The sequence below is a fragment of the Nanorana parkeri genome, unplaced genomic scaffold (genome assembly GCF_000935625.1).
Source record: "Nanorana parkeri isolate BGI_ZX_2015 unplaced genomic scaffold, ASM93562v1 scaffold175, whole genome shotgun sequence".
Lineage (NCBI taxonomy): Eukaryota > Metazoa > Chordata > Amphibia > Anura > Dicroglossidae > Nanorana > Nanorana parkeri.
Window position 1 is genome coordinate 1,078,596 of NW_017306443.1, and position 23,977 is coordinate 1,102,572.

Below are 23,977 nucleotides of genomic sequence, written 5' to 3' on the forward strand. Positions count from 1 at the left end.
TTATTTTATGTTCTATTCTTAGTTCTATAATGTCATTGTAGTAATTTCAGGTGGAATACAGCTTCATAACATATCAGCTAGGGAACTACAAGTCCCAGCATGCCCTCATTGCCCCTGTACAACAACCAGATATTGCCGTTCCCTGGGTGATATGTGTGTGTGTGGGGGGGTGTACAGGGACAATGAAGGCATGCTGGGACTTGTAGTTCCTTAGCTGATAAATATGTGTGGGGGTGGGGGGTACAGTTCTAGTGGATGTTTATATAATATGGGGGGGGGGGCGAAAAAAATGTTCTTCCCCGGGCGCCCATAACTCTGGTTACGCCACTGCTACTATATCTATACTTGGGTGAGCAGATCAGCATTTGGAGTATGATAATGGAAACTGAAGGGATTGATTAAGAATCTGTCAATTGTATTAGGATTCCAAAAATAAACATCACTTTATAAAAAAAACATGCACTACATTGACTGTTACAGTGTTTGCTTTACCCATGTGTAGTAATACATATTTAGCAGAAATAAAGGTTTAATGTGATGTGTCACAGCTATCACGTATGATTACATCAAAGTTGAAGTGGAATTAAACTCTAAAAATAAAAAAAATCTAGCATGTAGGGATTTTGGGCAGATGAGACATTCAAAAACTTTTACTATTTCCCCTAGCAATTTTTTGTATTGTACATATGTCAGGAGTGAGGCAAGAGTGCACACTGCACAGCCTATGTGGCTTACAATGTGCACTTTTGGTTTATTCCTAGCATATGCAAAAAGCCAAGAATAGGCCAGGTGCTTGGGAATGATGTAACTTCTGTGCACATATGCAAGAATTACATCTTCAGTGGCTGCCCAATGGCCAAAGTGGACTGCCACAGGACCCTAAAACAATATGCAGAACTAATGGCAGCAGGGGATGTAGCGGTGACAAGTGCACCAAGTCACCACTGGAGGACAGCACAGGAGGAGGTAGGCTTGTGCCATAATCTGATTATGCAAAAGCTCCCCCCAACCAATGACAATTATATCCGCTTCAAACCAAAAAATCTAAGTGTTTACATCGCTGTAAAGGCCAATAGCTATCTGATAAGAGAAGCTTCTTGGCAACATTGACCCAGTGAAAACAATATCTCCTCTTAAAGCATTTATGATCAAAGGGCTTGCACAAAGGGATGCATCTGTACGAGGCATGGTGTATGTTTCACTTCAGATTACTAACAAAGCAGGAGGTGAATGCAGGGCAAAAGCTACATTTGGAAACTTTTCCTGATTAACAGAATTGTTTCTTATCCTACAAATAATAAAAGAAGACACCTGCTTCTTGACCTGTTTTCATTCCACTGAGGAACACCTATGCATGGTTCTCCCAGAGCTTCAAACATTCCCTCACCAACATGTCCATCTTTCCTAGTTTTTAAAGTTTGGGGTATGATGTTATGTGCTTTATAAAATACATCTGAAATGAACAGTCAAATTTCAGAAGTTGTATAAGGCAAGGAATGTGTAGAGCAAAGTGATAACCATGTGTGGGGGCGTGGCCAGGATGTGAGGCTGAACGGACGTCCATTGCAGATGATAACCATGTAACCTACTTGTTCTCACACTACAGCTCGTGGACAAGCATGTCCTATAATAAGGATATAGATTCCTCTATTACCATCATCTTCCTCCTTCATCTTTTTCAAGACACATTGTCAAATTCAGAAAGGGTACAGAAATTAATAAGAAACCTTAGCCAGCAAATGGGAATGTTGATAACCCTAGTAATGACAGGGTCATAATATGCAACGCCTTCTTCCTCCCACATATAGTGTGACCCACCAATATGTTAAGAAACAACAGTAATAGGAAAATAATTGAAAACTACTAAACATTTGACTTGTTCATTCAACGTTTCCATGCCTGAAAATATTTTGTGGGACTATGATTGATTATTTGTGTTCAAAAGGCTGCTCCAGCAATACTGCAACTGTAAAGAAATATGGCTAAAAATGTAGCTGCCAATGAACTTGACTGAACGCTTTGAGAGTCTTACCAATCAAAGAACCTGACTGGATGTCATATTTAATGGAGTAGTTATGAAACATAAAGCCTCTAGTTCATTAGTGGCTGCATTATAGGTGTGTTATTTTTCAAAGTGCACACATTATTCACAGTACATCTGCAGCATTTTAAATGTAGGACAAGACTATATTGCCAAAGGCTTATGAGTTAGTAAATGCACCAGCATATTTACATATACATAAATATACATATCTAAAGTTTCAAATTGTAGAACTGTTTTGATCTCTAAATATAACCTATTAGCAGCTTTAATTCAGTTACTTAAGCAAGGAGGAATGCTAATATTCAAACTAGCTGATCTCCTAAACCAATTATCTAAACATCTTGATCTGTGCCTCACTGCTTCAACCCTTTCGCTGCCATGGCCATTTTTTTGCACATGTTATAATCCACATTTTAGGCCTGTGGATTATAACCCCCAAACATTATATATTTTCTGGAAACAAAAACCCTGTAGAACAAAATGGTGGCAGTTGCAAATTGTTATGTTGTACAAAATTAGCGCAACTCTTTATCAAACTCAAAAATGTTGTAAAAAATTTACATAAGTTTATTTTAGTGCCCAAAAAACACATCCTTTTTTTTGTTAAATAAAATTATCAGGTTACGATGAGTAAATAGATACCCAACACACCCAGGTAAAATAAAATTATGAGGTTAAGACGAGTAAATAAATACCCAACATGCCCAGTTAAATTAAAATTATGAGGTAAAGATGAGTAAATAGATACCCAACATGCACAGGTTAAAAAATGCGTGCGTCCGTGTAATGGCGGCAAAGCACGGTACCCATAAAAAGCCCCTACAGATCATCAGTTTAGAGATATTCATGAATATTGGCCCTAGAATTATTGCTCTCACTGTGGCGCACACAGCGATACCAAACATGTGTAGCACAATTGTCATTTTTGTATGTAGGCACACCCAACGTGTGTGTTCATTTATTACATTTTGTATATATATATTTTTTTTTACTTTACATACTTGCTATCACATAACGGGGTTTACAAGTGATAGCATACTAATGGTGACAGGTTCTCTTTAAGGTGATATTAGGGGTCAATTAGACCCCTAATGTCACCTTTGTATTTCAAATAAGCTATTGGAGAGCAAATTACGCTCCAGTAGCTTATTGCTCGGCTTCTGTGTGCACTTTTTTGGTGTGTTTTGATGGGCCTTAAGGCAACACATATTAAAGCATGGCATTAACGCATGTGTGCTTACGAAGAGCAACAGTGTGAGTGCACCCTAATGCAGATTTTCAGAATATAGTGTGCCAATATAAACTGTAAAACGTACAAAAGCATATATAATTTATATTTACCTTTTCTACAGGAGGAATGTCATTTTCCATTTCCATTGACCTTGGTCTTAGCTTAATTGGTTTGTCTTTGAAAATATCCCCGAAGCCAAATCCCCTGATCTTTTTCGTCTGGTTTTCTGCTCCACTTGTTCCATTGGTCCCTTCTGATTTGGAGTCGCCCCCATGACTCTCAGAGCCAGCAGTATCTTTAAACCCTGGCAGGAAGGAAATGGTAATTGCAATGACAATCCTTCAACAGGATGCAATCATAACATAACCTCATATACTGAAAATGAAACAGTTTATGATTTTAACAATATACAGTAAAAGATTGGATTATTTATATGTCATTTAGTGTTTTTTTTAACATATATTTTATTAAATTTATAAAATGTCAATTTTTCACAAATGTGTAGCCACACAGTAAAGAGATGTCAGACAAATAAAAAGCTAGATAGACGGCAACAGTGACAAGAATACAGTCAGAATAGAAAAGGTTAACAGGTGTCAGTTACCTGTTTTTTAAGCAAACAGCAGTGCTCAGTATAGTTTGAAGGAACAGACTTATGTACATATCATCCCTTGGGGAGTTCAAAGTAATGTTAGCTGATGTATCTCCAAACCGTTGTGGAGATGTTGAGAGCAATGGTTGGGATCCATAACAACCATGTACCCCCAGGAGTAAGGGGATCGACAGAAGATAGTAAAGATGAAGATAGATGGAGAACTGAGATGGTCAGAGGGGAGGGCGCAGAAAGGGAGGTGTGTGTGTGGGGTCCGGCTGGGGTACCTGACATCAGGGTCCTTTTGTTTGCTTGGTTGAGAGCAAACGCAGTCAAGGTTCATGTGGTGGTGGTAGTCCAGATAGGGGAAACATTGTAAGAAATTTAGAATGAATATCATTTTGAGTGGCTGTAAGCTTCTCATGTATTATGGTGCCCATTATTCTCTGATTTACCTCCATAACATTTAGGATTGGTCTACTGAGTGGCTATAAAGGTAAAACTTGTTTGTTTCCTCTCATGCTTAGTGACGTCAGACATTGGTGTGTTTAGTAAGGCCTCTTAAGGAATACAAGACAGGTCTTGATTTAAAAACATCTTATTAACTTATGTACTCATATACAGAGTCTTTGTGCCTCGAGACGCTCCCATCATATGTAGTAAGAACGTGCCATGTTCCTTTCAACCCATTAAAGAACATCAGTGAGAGATTTGCCTATACTTCAAGGGTTATATAGCAATGGTTTAATGTGCAAATTATGTGTATTTTCTTGAGCTAAAAAGGTGTTCTTAAACACAAATTCTCAGCACTATTTATATTTATTCTGAGACCAAGGGACAAAATCATTTTTTTTACTTACAGGGAAATAATACAGTTGTACAATTACAGTACAGTTTGCAAAGTGAAGAACTAAGCAACATTGTGAGGTAAAGCAGATTAGCCATTACACACAATGCAATCAGTGGCAGAACTAACACAATTATTGGCCAAGTAAGTTGGTCATTTGAATCCTAAATGTAAATCTCCCTTAAAGCATAAATTTGGTATTATCAATCAGGGATTTAAGCCTAAACATCTGGATGAAGTCAATAAATACCATGGAGAATGTGCAGTTGGTCATTTATTTTTTCCAATGGCATAATGGACAGCTTTCTTCTCTATTGTATTATTTCTGCTATTTTTGATAACCTGCTGTCCAACCGGAACAGTTTTAAGGATAAATATTCCCCCAGATAGTGAAAATCCCTAGAGAATCCCCTAGGGGAGCCATTTCACATAGTACTTGATCCTGTTAAGATCTGTGCAGTGATCTAGGAATACCAATTACTGATACCTTTTTTTAGTGTCATGTGATAGTTTTTCTAAAACAATACAGACCAAAGATTTCAGGACAGTGGTGAAGTGAATCTCTCTAAAGGAATACAGAAAGCTATAAAGGCCTGACAGTACAGTAGCCTTCACCACTCTATCCAAATCTAAAAAGAGGTTTGCCTTTAGTTATACTTTAAACTGGCTATCTCCCAAATATAGCCCTCCCCCCTCCCAGAGTGTATGAGTGCAGTAGGGATATCAAATTGTTAACTTTCTCAGTAACAGGGTCCCGACTGACCCTGTTAATTAATACATTGTAGTGTTCTCTGTAATGCTGTAACTATACTATAATACAGGAGAGAACATCTGCGCATCAGAAGACACATTGATACTCTTGTACTTGAATGATTCATACTTAAAGTGTATGTAAACTAGGGATACACAGATACCGTTTCTTTTTTCCGTACTGAATACCGATACTAGAAGTCCCATTAAAGAATCCGGGTGGCATGCAATGACTCGCGGCCCCGCTTCCTGATTAGCTGGGAAGCAAGTTCCATGCTCCCTCATCACCAAGTGACGAGGGAGCATGGAGCCGGCTTCCCACCCAAATCAGGAAGCCGGGTGGCATGTAATGACTCGCCGCCTGGCTTCCTGATACAAGAAGGTGCGGTAACGGCATAAGTATCGGGAGAATTTGGCCGAGTACGAGTACTCGCTCAAATACTCAGTATCGACACCGATACCAATACTAGTATCGGTGCATCCCTAATGTAAACCCCAACAATTAGCTTTTCTAATTTGCTCCCTTTTGGTTTGTTAAATATACAATGGAAAGAATTTCCAAATTCAGAGCTGTCTGTTGTCAGCTCACAACAAGACTTAGGAGCTGAGTGCATTTCTGGTAGATCAATAGGTAATTTTCATTATTTGCAGGGATAAAAGATAGGCAATGTACATGCATTGAAGAGATGTACTGCATATGTTTGTTTTTGTTTTTGTCCTGACATGTACCTTATTATTTCAGCTTAAGCAAGACACTTTACTCTACTTGAAGATCACACTGTCCTAACTTTTCCTTTGCTTACTTAGCTCCCATGAGTCCCCGTCTGTCCTTGTGCCTCATCTCTGGCAAGATGCCTAAACCTAATAGTAATAGTATATTAGTTTTATTCTTTACGATGCAGCCTCTCCCATCAGCAGCCATAATTACAGTCCACTCATTTAAACATGCAGGAAAAATGACATTATCCTTTCTGAAACTGTAAAAAAGCTATAACAATCTTTTAAACAGACATTATGAGTTTGTAAAAGGGCACAGGGAGCACAGTAGGTAATTAGCTAATTGAATAGCTTTCTACTAGGTATGCTACTGTTGATTATTGCTAAGGGAGAATCAATGAGAGAGTCATCTGAACAAAAGCTTTCACGGAAACTCTGCAATTTAGATATGCATTGATTTAAAAACGATAGGGCATTGATGATTTATGTGTGCAGCTATAAAAGAAAACTTGCAACCCTTTATTCAAAAGAAAAAAGGAGGCTTTTTATAAAACTTTTTTATTGGAATTTTTTCACAAAAAAATCATGGAGATTACATATATCTTTTTATTACAGAGATACATCACTTATAGGTTCCTAAACGAGACACTTAATTAATATCTATCTACTTTGATCACATAGGACAGTGGTCCCCAACCCCCGGACCTGCACTTTGTACAATATATAAAAAATACAGGGTAGGGAAAAAAAAGGAATTCAGTGTCTAAGGGCTTGTTCACACCAATAGACTTCCTTTGCCACATTAAAATATCCTTTAAATGATCCTAATAAGTCCCATTAACTGGTCTTGCAGATGGGTGTAAACTGCTCCAATGTGTCCCAACACATAACTAAGTATTCTGCACTTCCAGGTTGAGAATGGATAACAGAGCTGTAAGGAGGATGGGGGGAGCACACAGGACATTTCCCATCACCAAACAGGTAATGTACACTATATGCCAGCAAGCTTTCCCTGAACTAGGTAAGGGCAGGAAATGCAGCTTAAGGTGGGTAGACTTAAGGTGACCTAATGTGGGTAGATATACCTTGATACATAGTCATACATAGTAAAGGGACGCCCAGACATATTAACTGCATTAGGGTCTTGGAAAAATGGCAACCCTACGTGTGAACAATCTCACACAAACAAACAAACTCATAGTACTGCTATAAAGCCTATTACCAATAAGCTACCATACTGGTGACTAGTAACAAGTAGTCTACATATTAACTCTGTTCTGGTATTTTATTTTTTTAATAAATTGGCAACAAATGCATGTCAATATTTTGTAGACAATACCAAGATAAGCATTTTGGACAAGCAAAAGCTTGCTGTGATCTATAACTGAAGACCTCTTCCTTACATACTCTTTTTCACTTTTACCTAGAAGAATCCATCAATAGTCAACCTGCTCATGATAAGGAACAAAAGAAACCAAAAAGCCCTCTACCTATAGCACTGTAAAATGCAGCAGTGCCTTCTTCAAACAGAATATTTGGAAGTGAAAAAAGAGCTCTGGACGTGATTAATCTTTTGGTGTTTATCATCCATTAGTGGCCAAGTGATATGAATGTGTATAATCTGGCTAATGGACAGGCAGCTATCGCTGACCTAAGGGTCTCCACATTATCCTTGGCTTAACACTGAACACAGTAGATGTAGGAAATGAAGTGCCAGTAATAAAATAGTCCAGATACCACTTTATTCCACTAGAGTCGGGGGACAATCGAGTAGAATAGTCAATGTGTTTTGGGGTTCAAAAACGCCCCCTTCATCAGGGATTGAGCTGTGATGAGAATACTTGAGGCTTATCAGCAGCGGGCCTCGTCAGCAGCGTTCCGTTGCCGGGCAACGGGCGGCCTCCACTCAGCGCTCCACTCCTCCTCCCGCTCGTCAGCTGAGCCGACGTGATGAGTCCGGCCCCACGGCGTCCCGTTGCTAGGAGACGCTCGGGTCGGGTCTCGTCTCTGGCTCCTCCCCCAACCACCGCTCACTGCCTACAAAATCGTAGGCTGATCACTTGCTCGGCGTTCTAGCAAAGTAGTACGTCGAGCAAGCTATCTAGGAGATACACTACTTGGAACCTATCCTAAAAACAGTCTTCAGACCTGACCTTATCAGCCTTGGATCCCTGGCAGTGTTGACTCAGGAACACAGCATATCTGGATCTCTCTCATCTGAACAGCAAGTAACCATTAGCACTTGTATCCAGTCTTGTGCTGTGTTTATGTTTAAACCACCTGGTGGGAAGTGCCACTTACAGATTCCACTATAGAAACACTGTTGATTGATTCACTGCTGCATAGGACTGTTGTATGCCTTTGATACTTAAGGAAGATAAATGCTGAGGTTTAGTGACTATAACTAAATCTGTTGACCCAACGGTGCCATACGTTTCCCTATGAGCTGTAGAATTCATAACGTTACTCTAGAATTACCTACAATTACGTCACTAGTGAATTGAACTAGTGAATAGGAACTACAAATCCTAACAGACCCCAATGCTGTTCAAATTGTGGTTGTGAGAAATAAACTATCAGTACGAACCTACTACTGATTGATGGTGTATGATGTGACAGGGGTTCCGACTTCACTCAATACACTAAAGTGTGACTGTGAACCCTCTTCCTGAACCACCTGAACCAACCAGCTGAGATCCCATATATCTGGTCGAGCTTGCACGGATCATTACAGTTTGCTAGAACCCCCCTTCTTAAGGGAAATGGATCCAGCTGAGCTTGCTGCGCATCTCATCACCCTTACACAGCGCATAGAGACACTCACCGCTAATGTAACCGAACTCCGGGCCGAAAACCGAGACCTTAGAGGCCGCCTTGCACAGCAACGCGATGCAGCTGAGGCTCCAAGGGAAGGCCCAGAGCCTAAAGTCTCCCCCCCAGATGCCTTCTCCGGTGACCGCAGACAGTACCGGGATTTCATTAATGCCTGCAGTCTCATGTTCGAGCTGAAGCCAAGGACCTACATCAACGATCACATCAAAGTAAGGACCCTCATCTCATACCTGCGCCGTGAACCGAGAGCCTGGGCTAACGCCTACATCGAGAACGACGATCCACTACTCAATTCCTATCCGGAGTTCATAGAGGCCATGGACCTCCTCTACGAAGATCCCTGCAAACAACTCACCGCTGAGTCCGCAATCAGTAATCTAAAACAGGGAAAAAGACCTGTCGAAGATTACATAGCAGAGTTCCAACGATGGGCTAGAGAAACTCAATGGAATGAGCTCAGTCTACGAAACCAGTTCAGATTGGGACTGTCCGAAATGTTGAAAGATGAATTAGCACGTGCAGATCTACCTTCTACTCTTAATGCACTCATCCACCGAGCCGTGGCTATCGACCGGCGACTTCGAGAACGCAGGGCCGAAAGAGCAACTGGTTATTCCAGCACAGTTAGCAGACCAAGTCCACCTAGGAGAGATGAACCCATGGAGATAGGTGCACTCAAGGGGCCCCTTTCCCAGGCCAAGAGAAATCGCAGACGTACCGGTAATCTATGCATGTATTGCGCAGCTCCCGAGCATGGGGTCAACGATTGCTCAAGTGTCAGAAAGAAGAATGATGGTAAGAAGTTCTACCTATGTAAGTTGAACCCAGATAACCTACCTTCAAACCGATATCTAACTATTCCTTTGACCTTACAGTGGGATCAGCAACGTCTTTCCGTTGAAGCCATGATAGACTCGGGAGCGTGCGGGAACTTCATTGATGCTGAACTAGTTAACCATAATAAAATTCCCTTGCAAAAAAAAATCAACACCTCTCTCTGTCAGCGTTATTGACGGTACGTCGCTGGCCTCAGGGCCTATAACCTATGAGACCTCTCCTATTCTAGTGGTATCCCCTCACAATCACATTGAACACATATCGTTTGATATCATCCCTTCACCTCTCTTCCCTGTTATCCTGGGGTTACCGTGGTTACGGCAACACAAGCCTGCCTTCGACTGGGTAAATAATACCCCTCTACTCCATTCTAATTACTGTAAACGGTCTTGTTTCCCCAGCACTTCTGTTCTTCAGCTGAGCTCAGGAGGGATTCCGAACCAGTACGGCGAATTTTCTGATGTATTCTGCAAAACGAAGGTGGATACCTTACCTCCTCATATGCCGTATGACTGCCCTATCGACTTGATACAGGGTAGTATCATACCGGTAGGGCGGGTGTACCCCCTATCGGCTCCTGAGCTACAACATCTTAAGGAATACCTGGAGGAAAATCTCAAGAAGGGATTCATCTCGGCGTCTACATCCCCCCGCCGGAGCGGGAATGTTTTTCGTCAGGAATAAGGACCAAAGCCTCCGGCCTATTATCGATTACCGCGAACTAAACAAAATTACCCGGAAAAACAGGTATCCTCTCCCACTATCGTAATAATCAAAAATCACTGCGCTGGGAATGAGTGACTCAAAATCTAAATAGCTATATAGACCAGCAGCAACTATGTGTGTAAGTGAGTCTATTGTGTGGCAGATAAGTTGCGCTCGGTCTAGTTGTGAATGGGTGTGAAAGTGATCTCTCAAAACCAAAGGGGGGAGATCACCTTCAGATAACAACAAAAAAAAGTTAAATCAACGAAACGCGTCAAGGAATATCTGTCTTCACCGCATACAGCTGACATCCTTTTAAACGATTTTAAGCTTGATTATATAATTTATCTTGTAAGTGCAATCTACTTATTTTTCAAGAAAAGAAATAAACCTTTTTAAATTACTACACTTAGAAGGTCCCGCCTTCTTTTTTTCATCTTCCCCTGGGAGCTCTTTTCTACAGGTCTTTGCCGCCAGTCGGGCGGTGAGTCTTTAGGAAACCCGTCATAAGAGAAAAACAAACCGGAGTGCTAGATCTGGGGAGAAAAGATTGTGCCAGATCATTATAACCACAGTCTTGTTCGGGAATCTCTGGACCATTGGGTGGTCGGATACGGACTCCTGTGGACATACCTGAGGAACCCTCTATTGAACGAATAAACTTTCCACTCACACATTACGGAAATAAGGAAAGTAATTACTATTTTTTGCAAAGCGCAATTTCTCTGAAATGACTGCTTAGGATATTTGGATTTGAGCCTATTAACCCCGTAGTTCCAGTTTTGAGAAGAACTAGAGCGCACTGGGCTGCACTTTACTTTTTATTTTTCGTTTTTTATTTTTCGTTTTTTATAACGTATCACTTGTTGTTCAACTATTTATTGGATTTTATATATAGGTGCCTTTATTGATTGTTTATTCACATATTATTGCTTCATGACTATGCTTATAGGGATGCCTTCAATATAACTGATTTGTTTAGCCAGCTAAAGCTCACCACACACATACAATACACTCGAGTACCACCGGGTTGTGTTTTGCAGCTTCAACCACTAATTCACTATCACTAGTGGAGACATCCACTTTATATTTAACATTTTTTTTTTGTTATCTGAAGGTGATCTCCCCCCTTTGGTTTTGAGAGATCACTTTCACACCCATTCACAACTAGACCGAGCGCAACTTATCTGTCACACAATATCCTCTCCCACTAATTTTGGAACTTATTGAAAGACTCCAGAACGCCACGATATTCACCAAACTCGATCTCAAGGGGGCGTATAATCTCATACGCATAAAACCAGGTGACGAGTGGAAAACTCGGCACGGGCTCTTTGAGTACAACGTAATGCCCTTTGGGCTATGTAACGCTCCTGCCACGTTTCAATTGTTTGTTAACGATATATTCCATGATTTGCTGGATATCTGCGTGGTTGTGTATCTGGATGACATTCTAATCTATTCCACCAACCTCACTGACCATCGTAACCATGTATGCTGGGTATTGGCACGGCTTAGAACACATAAGTTGTATGCCAAACTAGAAAAATGCTACTTCGAGAAAGACGCAATTCCCTTCCTTGGGTTTGTCATTTCCCCCTTTTATTATTCATTCCTCCTTCGATGCGGGTCCCCATTCTCTGCTGAATGGGGAATCCCATCAGGCCTCTAATTTACAGAGTTAGAGTTGGTATGCCAGATGTGTGTAGATATATGTACTGATATCCAGTTTCCTATGTCAGGTGGGTTCCCCCTCGGGATGTTGTAAAAGGCGTGGTAGTAATCATGAAAGCATTTCACTATATCTTGGGACTAAAAAGCTTTGTACCATTTAGTGTGGTATGTTTGTCTCCTGTTTGTTTCCATGTTCATAGTAGAGCCGTTTAACTTTTAGCAGATTGGCTTTTATTTTGTCTGGGTGTGGGGAATTTACGTGTTTCCTAGGCAGCAGTTTTCCACTCCTGTTTTCCATTCAGCAGCCATGTAGCTTAGCAAAAATTCAGCTTTAGCTTAAACGTGTTGTTGGAGTAGTTACTGTGTTTGACATACTTTTTGTTGATCATATGTAACAAAATTGACAATAAATACTTTTTAACAAGATGAGTCTACCAAAACTGTAGATCCCAGCACCAGAATCCCAGTTCTGGTATGTTTCAGTGCAAGAAGGGTTGGTCCTTTGTGGATCCCATGCACAGAAGAAGTGAGTACAGGCAGTCCCCGGCTTACGAACAAGATAGGGTGTCAGGAACCTGGTATGAATCCAGAGCCTCTGCTGTGGCTGGCGGTGGTTCTACCTGCTGAGCCACCTAAGAACCTTGGATAGCTCCCTGCCTGATCTCCTTTGTATATAGCTGACTACGCTTCTGCCTTCTCCTCCACTACTACCCGCTGCTTGTGTAACGAACACGGCCTGTTATACTACAGATTGCCTGCTGCTCCAGATCGTGACATAGGGACTGTTAAGTTGAATTTGTATGTCAGTTAGAACAGGTAAATTTTTTAAGTGTAACTCCAGCCAAAAAAAACATTGTTTTGGATAGCATAGGGAAAGGTTAACCCCCTGTAATGTTTGTTTTGCTGCGTGTGCCCCTGTTCAGAAGATTTCACCACACTTTCTGTCCCTGTGACAATTGGATTTTGAAAATTTTGGGTTTTCGTCAAAACAAGGATTGGTGATAAAGCTTCGGTGGAGACACCTTTTTCCCATAATCACTCTTACAGGAGTGAATTTGCCTTCCTTGGAGGTAGATTTCGTTTTACTTCCTGTTGTTTCAAGGACAGGAAGTAAGATTAAATCTTCCTAATGAGGATACAGACAGCAGTAAAAACCTCACAGTAACCCAGAAGAAGAGGCGGGCACTCCTAGCGTGCACATCTAACAAGAGCCAACTTCCTGTAACGTACTATGAACCAGACCCAAAAAGGCGGGCACTCCTCGTCAGCACGAGCGTAGTAGCATTACAACTACCCCTGCTGTACAGTAATAGCCTCCGTTTGTAAGTAGGAATCGGATGTAAGTCGGATGTATGTAACTCGGGGACTGCCTGTATACAAACAATGGGTTAAGTTTACATTAGGAAGGGTTGGGGTATAAGGGTTGGGGTTATAAGGATGACTAGTGTGAGCATTGGGGTTACAAGAAGGATTTCTGTGAGGATTGGGGTTACAAGGAGTGTTAGTGTGAGGGTTGGGGTTACATGGCTGTTTAGTGTTAGAGAGCCTTCAGGTAGGGCCTTACAATCTTCACTTAGAATTCTGTGGGGAAAACTACCCCACTGCAAAAACTGCAAAAGGCCCTGCCACTGAAAGCTAATGCACTGGATTTTATAATCCTGCCCTACAATAACAAAGTATGTTTCAAGAATGCTGAGTATTGCTTTGAACAGTAAAATAGTACATTGGAAGTGAAATGCCCCATACAGAAAATACAAATGTGCTAAAAGTGTCAGATTGGTAAGTAGAGAGGTCCTCTCTCTGAGATGTTGTCGGAAACACAGGAAAACAATTACTAGATACTGCTTATTGGTCTGCTCGTGATAGACTGGTGGCAGGCTGTGCTGTAAGACACACTGCCAGTCAGGTCATGCACTGATGTTGAAGAGCGGCCTTGGGAAAATAATGGCTTTTAGCTCATAATAAGAGCAGAGTTAAGCGCTTCCTAGTAAAAGCTCCAGGGTTAACACAGCTAGGGAACTAAAACACGTGGGACTCAATCCCTTTAATAAAAATGTAAGGCATGTTTTAAATAAGGTCAGGGCTCTTCAGCAGACAGGAAGACAGAGCACTGTTTAACAGACAAACGCAATGTTCCAGTGCATTCAATTGTAAACTAAGACAAAATGGCTTAGACACTTTTAAGGGGAAGCTTAATTTTCCTAAGACTATTGAAACCTTTTTAGAAAATGTTAAATACATGTTAAATGGAAAAAACATATTTAAAAAAAATGTTATATCTTACACAAAATTGATTAAGACTGTAAGTTCATGGCTTAGTGCTCGCTCTTTGCCTCTGGTATGAATTCCCTTTCAGACCTATTTAACCAGTTGACAACCGGGGTGTTAAACCCCCTTCCCATCCAGGCCATTTTTCAGTATTCAGCGCTGCGGTACTTTGACTGACATTTATTCCGTCATGCAGCGCTGTACTGAAATTAATTTTATACACTTTTTTGGGGACAGATAGAGCTTTCTTTTGGTGGTATTTATTCACCACTGGGTTTTTTATTTTTTTACTATATTAAGAAAAAATTACCTAAATTAAAAAAAAAAACAGTTTCCCCTATATTAAATAATAAAACATTTATTATTACCCAATTTTTTGGTAAAATATAAAAGACGGGGTCACGTCGGGTAAAAAGACACCAAACATGTCAAGCCTTAAAATTGCGTGCGCGCGCGAAACCTCAAAAAACGATAATACCCAAAATTGGCCATAGGCGACGCTTTAAAAGCTGTTACCGCTCATCAGTTTAGTGTTATCAGTGATTGATGGCCCTAAAATGATTGCTCTCACTGCGACGTTCGCGGCGATATGTAACATGTGTAGCGCAATTGTAATTTTTGCGCGCTGGGGCACCGGACGCGTATTTACGTTTATAGGCGCGTAAACGTGGGGGTGGGGGAGTTAAACATTTTGGTTTTTTTTTCCCCTTTTTGTATATGTTACTTTTAATTTTTTTTATTTATATTTATTTTTTTGCACTTATTGTTATTGCTATTATATAGGGGGATAACAATCCCCCTATATAATAGCAAAGGCACACTGACAGGTCCTCTTTATGGAGACATTAGGGGTCTCTAGGACCCCTAATGTCACCTGTGGACCCCAAAAGAAGCTGATGAAGCAGAGATCTGCTTCATCAGCTTCTTCTCTCTGGCTATAGCAGCCAGATGACTGACAGGTGAATGCGGAAGTGATGTAATACACATCACTTCTGCATTCACAGCCCGGATGGAGATCAGCAAGTAGCTGATCTCCCGTCCTCCTCCTCCTGACGCCCTCCGAGCCGATCCCGGGCCGCAGACGGGGCAGCGGATCCCGGGATTCAAGGTGAGGGGTCAGGGGGGAAACAGGCGTCGGCGGCTGCGCGGGGGGGCATACGCGAACGAGCACATATAGACGATCGGCGGGCTATGGAGCCGCTAATCGCCTATATGTGAAACACCCGGTAACGGGTGTGTGCAATGGTCGGGTCTTTTCTGCCCGTGCGTGCCCGCTAGGGGGCACGCGCGAGCAGAAAAAAAATGCCGTCTGGAGACGGCAACCCGCCAATGCAGCAGTGCCGTCCGTCCGTTTTTTTACTATGGGCGGACGGCAAGTGGTTAATAAGACACAAAGTAATGTGTAATGTGCAAAGTCCATAGCACCCACGGAATTACAGTGTGCTCCAATCTTCTATATGTTTGGTACAAAGGGAATTAGGAGGGGTTTCTGCTTCTAGACGTAAATTGGACTACCACCCTGGTGCACACAGGGATCTCTTTGACTGGGTAAACAGTTGCTTTCACAGTTTAAAAAAAGCAAAAAGGGCCACTGAACCTCTTTTTTTCCACATTGGAATAAGCTCACTGAATGTGTTAATCAGAGACATCATTCCTTGTTGCCCTGGGGTGGCCATGAAGGGATTTTCCACTTTCTAATTGAAAGCTACCACCAATAAATACAAGCAAAAATACTGCCTATGACCATGAGGTGGAGATATAGAGACATTCAAAACGTCATTTACAAAATAATATAACTTGTAATGAGTCATGAGAGAATAGGAGGCTGTAAATTGTTAACCTCTCCTTGAAATGCTAGCTGTCTGCCTGGCATGCTGATCCAATGGCATTGATACTTTCTAAAGCACTGACCCGAAACAACTATGCAAATCAGGAGCTCTGACTCCGCTATGACTTTCTAATCAGCATGCTTGATCCATCTCAGTGATTTGGAAAGTATTGTAGCCAGGCAACTAAAATGTTCAGAAGGAGGTCGGCAATGGAAGCCTCCATATTGTTTTTTTTTATGGACAATTATCTTTAAAAGGCAGAACAGGAGTGATATACCAAAGATTCTGAACCATAGGCAATATACTGAAAACAGCTATTTATATATCTTTTAATGGTATTGGCTTGTGTTTTTTTTGAAACTTCTGAGTCTGTGGTACACATATTATAGCACCTAATGAACAGTGTTGCTGGCATACGGCTGTTGCCTTTCTCAGATCAGCCTGTTGTCACCTCCATGTCAATGGAAAGACAAAAACCCACTTATCCCCAAAACGCACCAGGATTATTTTCAATGGTGGTGTACGTTTTTCATTGACTCATTTTATCCACCAAGTATCTTACTAGTAACTACAGTCAAGAACCCTTTGTGGTCTTAAATGCATAATAACGAGTTACTGAAATAAAGTAATCTCTATAACGTGATAAAGTGAATTAATACGCTGCTGGTGTGTCTCTGGTCACTTATCATGCCTGTTAAAAGAAATGCTTGGAGAAACCAGATATCCCCACCAATCTTATATAACTTTGCTTAGGGCTTCCCTCAGCCTATCAATGTGAAAATCAATTACTTCATCTGTGTATTTTCATGTTAATATGTGAAATATTTCAGTGCACATCTAAGAAGATTGTGTTACCTTGCTTTATCTGGTGATCTTCAAAATTTCCCCCAATTTCTGTTTCGGCCCCAATATCCTTAATAAAATTGGAAGGGAACATTCCGGCCTTTCCATTGAGAATTCCCTCCCACCAGCCTTCCTCCACCTGTACACAAGAAACAAAAATAGAAAATGGTTAAGAGGAATCTGTATATGGTTCTCTGTGTTGTTTCCCTTTGTTCTATGTGCAATTTTAATTTTAATTAAACATTGTCACAGCACTCGATTCAAATGCTCAGAGGATACTACACAGTGCAGGCTGTAAATTTCAGGAGTCTGGGACTGACATCTGAGAATATAATAGGTGCACTCTAAAAAGCCAGCTTACAAAGTAAAATTAAAATAAGAATGTTGGAAAATGCATGCTAATACAAGAGTACGCATATTAAAATAAATAGGGCTAATGCATAAGATCAATGTTATAAATGCAATGTAAGGTAAGCAGCATATAAGAGCACAGTAATTACTAATCAATGGGGTTAGTTGAATACAGCGTCAATTAATGTAAGCAGAAGCATAAAAGGACCAATGTATAGGACAAAAGCATATGTGGGAAATGCTTAGATGCACACATTTAGAACATAAGGATAAGGGACTGTGTCAATGGCTTTTGTTTGCTTCTGCATCACCATACAAGTATATGGGACTGCAAAACCTGCTTGAAGCAGGTCAACTGCATGTCAGAAGGAGATTTGCAGGTCATATGCATCTGTCAATTGATTCTGAATGATCTCAGAAACAAGCCCAAAGCCATGAACACAGACTCTAAAGACCCTATGAATCTATCTAAGCACAGGGTACAAAATACAAGTGAGAAAGTAACAAGGAGGTCCACTTGAAACAATGCAATTCCAGCAATTAGTCACCACCTGGTGCTGGTCTGGGGAGGTATTTAGCCCCTGCTTGTAGTGAGGCCCGTGCCTGAGTACTGTTGCCATAGCCTGTATGCTGTTCCCTGTATCCTGTTCCTGTAACCTGACTCCTGACCCTTACCCCTGAGGCCCCTGATCTATGTCTCCTGGCTCTTCTCTTTGTTGCCCTGGCACAAGAACCCTCATTCAAGGGACCTCCATTGTTCACATCCCTCCACACCATTCCAAGAGGTTCCCTTAATTTATTGGACAGGCTGGCCCATTCAAGCAAGTGAGGTCCTTGCCCATTTCTTAAGACCTCTTGCCCCGTGGCCTCCACTATAGTTGACCTGCATCATACCACATGCCCAGAGACTCCTTTTCAACCACAGCAGTGGTTTTCTGTTGCCCTTCTGGACTCTGTCAACCCTATGTGCGTTCTCCAGTTGGACCCCACTGCCCCTCACTCCACTGCTCCATGGCAACCCATTGACACTGTGCTTGCAGCCCAGCTCATCGCCTCTACTGATCCGGTGTCTGCTACCCAGCTCCTCACCTCTGCTGATCCCGTGCCTGCCACCCAGTTCATCGCAGCTGCTAATCCGATGCCTGTCGCCCGGCTCATCGCCTCTGCTGATCCTGTGCCTGCTGTCCAGCTCATTCCCCTGCTGATCAGGTGCCTGCTGCCCAGCTCTTCGCCTCTACTGATCCTTGCCTGCTGCCCGGCTCTCTGCCAGCTTCCTGTTTGTCTAAGAGCTTATACTTCTGATGTTTTGTATTTGCTGACCCGGATCGTCTGACCCTTCTTCGCTTGCTGCCCGACCTGATCTTCTGCCTTGACCCGACTTTGCCCTTGTCTCCTGCGTTTATCCTCTGATTAATCGTTACTGTCCGACCATAATCTGCTAGCCACCTGCCTTGAACTCTGCCTGGATCTGACTACTGTCTCTTCATTGTTCTCGTCCATCCCTTGGCAGGGCAACCCTGGGGATCGCGACCTGGTACCAGCAAGCAGTCTAGCCCATCTCCACCATCAGGAGCTCTGGTGAACACCGGCTGGTACTTAGACTCCGCCCCTTAGGGAAGCCCACGTCACCTAGGCCCCATACATGTAGTTAAACTGAGGTCTTGCCTCCCATAATCCCTAGAACTATAGACACCCTTAACCATAACCATACAATAGATTCCATGGATGATTAGCACATTTTAATATATTATATGGTCACGCTGCTGTGCTAGTTTTTGCCAGCCTGTGCAATCTGGAAAATATTTTTCCAAGGTCCAGTAAAAACTGAAAGGTATGGGAAAAGAGGATCTCTCTGTGTTAATATACAAAAGGGTTAAAAACAGACAAATGTGAGTAGGTCATAAATATCTAATTTGCAAAGACAACATTTAAAAAAAAAAGTAAATGTAACATGGTGATAAGGCTGCTTGTATCATGTCATCTTTAGTTATATGGTTTCAAGAATATATTGTAAAGTAGGGATGTTCAGATACCAGGTACCGTACTAGGTATAAGTACATGTACAGATACTTTTCCAGCTCCAAGACTAGACTAGAGAAAAACTCAAAAGTTAGGAGGCAACTGTCATTTATAAGGAGCATACAGGGCTCTGGGGATTATGCATCCTTGTTTTAATGCATGATTTGTTTTATATATTTACAGTATATATATTAGTGATGTACCAATGCCATTTTTTCCAGACCAAGCACAAGTACCAATATTTGTCCTCACAGAAACTAATTACTGATACCTTTTTGTTTATTGTCATGTGACAGTTTTTCTAAAACAATACAGACTAATGATTTCAGGACAGTGGTGGAGTGCCAGGGCCCAGTCGCAGCTGCACCCGTTGCGACCTTTGCAGTTCTCATGAAAATGCCAAATATCGGCACTGGTATCTGTACTGGTATCTGAGCATACCCAGTGTAACGTGTAGCCATACTCAGACAGTAACATAATACTATATAAATGTGGAATAGTAAAGCTGAAAGAGTTATATTTTGTGGAGAAAATGTTGTATTGGGTTCTGCTGTGCCAGTCATGTAAGCAAACACCTAGACATTTGCCTATACAGTCAATGCTGAAGGGGACATTTAGAGATCAGATTTGTTGATCCTCCTCGATAAGGCCTCATTCACACTGCGGTACAATACGCTGCGTATATGCACGTACACGCATATTGTCCCATATGCATCATATGCAAATAAATGGCTTCATACACATTACTGCATATGGAGCCATATATTTGCGTAGTGTAAAGATGCGCAAAAACAGAATGGACCCGAGATGCGCTCGGGCAGCGTATTTCTGCGTATTTTACGCGCGTATACGCACGTACAGTTCATTTAAATTTCTATTACGAATGATGCATTCTGGAATTGCATATAGTGCACGCATATATATACAATTTTGCTCTTGCGTTGTGTGTGCATGAGGCCTTAAGATCCTATAACCAACCACATTACCAATGCCTGGGTTTTTGACTTGCACTGTAGTAATGCCTCCCCTAAAGTTAAGTATGCCATTCCATGTGGTTGTAAAGTAGTGGATTATGGGCAAAGAGAACTATGGGCAAAAGAAAATTTTATGCATCCCTTACACAAATAACATTTCATATTTACAATTAACAGCTCTCTTTGTAATCATAAAGTTCATGGGTGGTGTCCTGCCCGTAAAATGTACTTCCTGTACAATGCTAATGCAGCAGCTTTGTCACCCTGTGTAGCAGCTAGGACTACAGGGCTGCATGCTCACAAGTTGCAGAGGAGCGTTATCACATAGTCAATGTTGTTAACCCTTCTCTGCAATGCCAGTCAGAGTCAGGGCACGACCACCTCAACCCACAGGCGTTGTGACTGACAGCAAAGTGCTGCCCACATCAAGACTCTAATTCTATGGGGTGCACTAAGCTATTAGGGAATAGGGCACCTGTAGGACTCCTCCAGATGGCTCCAGGGGAGTGAAAATTTCTTGAAGATGTCACTGTATTTATCTTCATTGTCCAATGACAAGGTAGGAATAAAAATAAAAGTTGAAGCCCAATGTACAGGGTAGAAGAGAGTTTTTTAGCATAATAAAATTCATGGCAAGAAAGGTACTTTAAATCGGAACTATATCCTCCCATTCTTTACAGCCAAGGAATGAGCCATCTTGACAGTTGGCGTGCCTTAAAAGTAACTGTTTTGGGACACAGGTAAATTGTGGGGTCTAGTTCCGTTTTAACATCTGAATATAGGTCATATTTTGGTCCATAAACGTTATTATATATTACAAAGGAAAGTACAGATCCTTAATAACAGGACCAATTCAACTCAGCACACATCTCAGTCAAACACTGTTTATCATCACTGATTGAGGTACCAATGGTTGAAATAGGAACTAAAGGATGATAAGGGTAAAGCACTGGTCTGAACTTAAAAATATTTTCAACACTTGTTCTGAATCCAAAAACTGTTACTTACAGCCCAACTCAAGGATCAAGCCAATATCTTACTTACAGCTCTCTCTCTCTCTATATATATATGTATAAAATCAAGCACCGAGGAACATGTAGACTGCTTCTACAAACATTTGTGAAAGAATGGGTAGCTCTCAGGAGTTTAGTGAATTCAAGCGAGGTACCGTGATAGCTTGCCACTTGTGCAAAAAGTCCATCTGTGACATTTCCTTGCTACTAAATATTCCATGGTCAACTGTTTTAGGTATTATAACAAAGTGGAAGCAACTGAGGACAACAACAACTCAGCCACGAAGAGGTAGGCCACGTAATGACAGAGCGGGGTCAGCACATACTGAAGTGCGCAGAAGTCGCCAACTGCCTGCAGAGTCAATAGCTACAGTCCTCCAAACTTTGTGTGGCCTTCAGATTGGCACAACAACAGTGCGTAGAGAGCTTCATGGAATGGGTTTCCATGACTGAGCAGCTGCATTCAAGCCTTACATCACCAAGTGCAATGCAAAGCGTCGGATGCAGTGGTGTAAAGCACGCTACCACTGGACTCTAGAGAAGTGGAGACGTGTTTTTGGAGTGACAAATCACGCTTCTCTGTCCGGCAATCCGATGGACGTGTCTGGGTTTTGTGGTTGCCAGGAGAGCAGTACTTGCCTGACTGCATTGTGCCAAGTGTAAAGTTTGGTGGAGGGGGGATTATGGTGTGGCGGTGATTTTCAGGGGTTGTTCCAGTGAAGGTAACTCTTAAGGCATCATCATACCAAGACATTTTGGACAATTTCATGCTCCCAACTTTATGGTAACAGTTTGGGGATGGCCCCTTCCTGTTTCAACATGACTGCACACCAGTGTACAGAGCAAGTTCCATAAAGACATGGATGAGCAAGTTTGGGGTGGAGGAACTTGACTGGCCTGCACAGAGTCCTGATTTCAACCCGATAGAACACCTTTGGGATGAATTAGAGTGTAAACTGTGAGCCAGGCCTTTTCGTCCAACATGAGTACCTGACCTCACAAATGCGCTCCTGGAAGAATGGTCAAACATTCCCAAAGACACACTCCTAAACTTTGTGGACAGCCTTCCCAGGATTGAAACTGGTATAGCGGCAAAGCTTTGGCCAACAAATATTGAACCGTACGGACTAAGACTGGAATGCCATTAAAGTTCATGTGCGTGTAAAGGTGTAAAGGCAGGCATCCCAATAAATATGCACAGCATTTACTCCCTATCCTCTGGCCCTGATGGGAGGGGGCATATTAGGAGTTTCATGGGAAGTTCCTAATCTCTTAAGGTGCCAAAGAATAGGAGTAGAGAGTCGTGGAGAGGCGCTGCTAAAACAGAAGGTGTATTGAGGGTAGAGGTTTACTGCCCACCCTATACTCTCGCTGCCTGCTTACATAAGCTACTCCCCTTTCAACAAGCAGCGGAGCAACTTTGCTGGTCCCCAGGTCAGGAAATACAAGGTAGGAAAAAGGAAACACAACAAATACAGGACCCTGGTGTTTGTAAGAGGCAGAAAGGCAAGATATGTGTAGAGGTTATTACAAGACCCATGGTTGAGAAAAGTAAATTATTCACAGGCAAAATTTGATTTCTGCCTGGATTTGGGCTTTAAACCACATAAAACAGTCAGGGTTCACATAATAGAATACATATACTAATGTCTTCAAAACAAGACCTGTCTCTGCATTTCCATTTGATGTTGTACTACATAATAGTACACAGCTGTTGACATGAGCTCTAAATGCTCCATAAATAAAGGATTAGTGTGGAGTAAAGCTGGATCAGCTGCCATGAGTTTTGTCCATGCCCCATAGGTTTGACAGACTCACATCAAGGCCGAAGAAGGATACAGTACAGGGCCTGCCAGTTGAAACAAGGTTTTAGAGAGTGACTCCAGTCATTTGTATATAGGTTCCCTAAATACTGGTGCATCTTTCACAGGGACTGTCAGAGCTGCACAAAATGTTTGGTAGATGTAAACAGTGTTTCCAGAGTTTTCCAGTCAACACATACAACTTTTGGAAATATTGTAAGCGTAAGAAAAGTTTTTGTAGTTCTAGGCCTTTTCACAGACCCTAGACCGATAGCAGCGCCAGTAGAAACTACACCTTCATCTTTAAGGTGGTTGTTTGTGACACCTCGGGGAAAACATCATCCTGCAAGGATGTTTGATACTCTTCATCAGATAGAGTCTCCACAACCGAAGTCTCAGAGGCCACGAAAATTGCAGGCAGATCAGAAAATTATTCTGCAAGGAAACACACTGGGGTATGCTTATGTCCTCTGCAGGCAATTAACATTGCAATTTAGACCAGAAAATCCTGCATAACTTTCAGGTAAAATCAGAGGCAGGGGGCCACAGCCAACAGAGTCAAAGAGGCACAGGAATGCAAAGATTTAAGTAGGAGACGAGGTTTGAGACTGTCTATGTCAGGTCCTAGAGAGGTAAAACTGCAGGTCGC

General features: G+C 41.8%; 1 protein-coding gene across 1 annotated transcript in view; it reads right to left on the bottom strand.

Annotated features, from left to right (window-relative positions):
* Nucleotides 1-23,977, bottom strand: part of SH3KBP1 (SH3 domain containing kinase binding protein 1) — a 281,799-nt gene that overhangs the window by 119,039 nt on the left and 138,783 nt on the right. The window contains exons 5-6 of the mRNA XM_018554851.1: nucleotides 17,182-17,308; nucleotides 3,386-3,579 (exon numbers count right to left, since the gene is read on the bottom strand). Of these exons, the coding sequence (XP_018410353.1) occupies nucleotides 3,386-3,579; nucleotides 17,182-17,308 (321 nt within the window). The remainder of the gene's footprint in view (nucleotides 1-3,385; nucleotides 3,580-17,181; nucleotides 17,309-23,977) is intronic.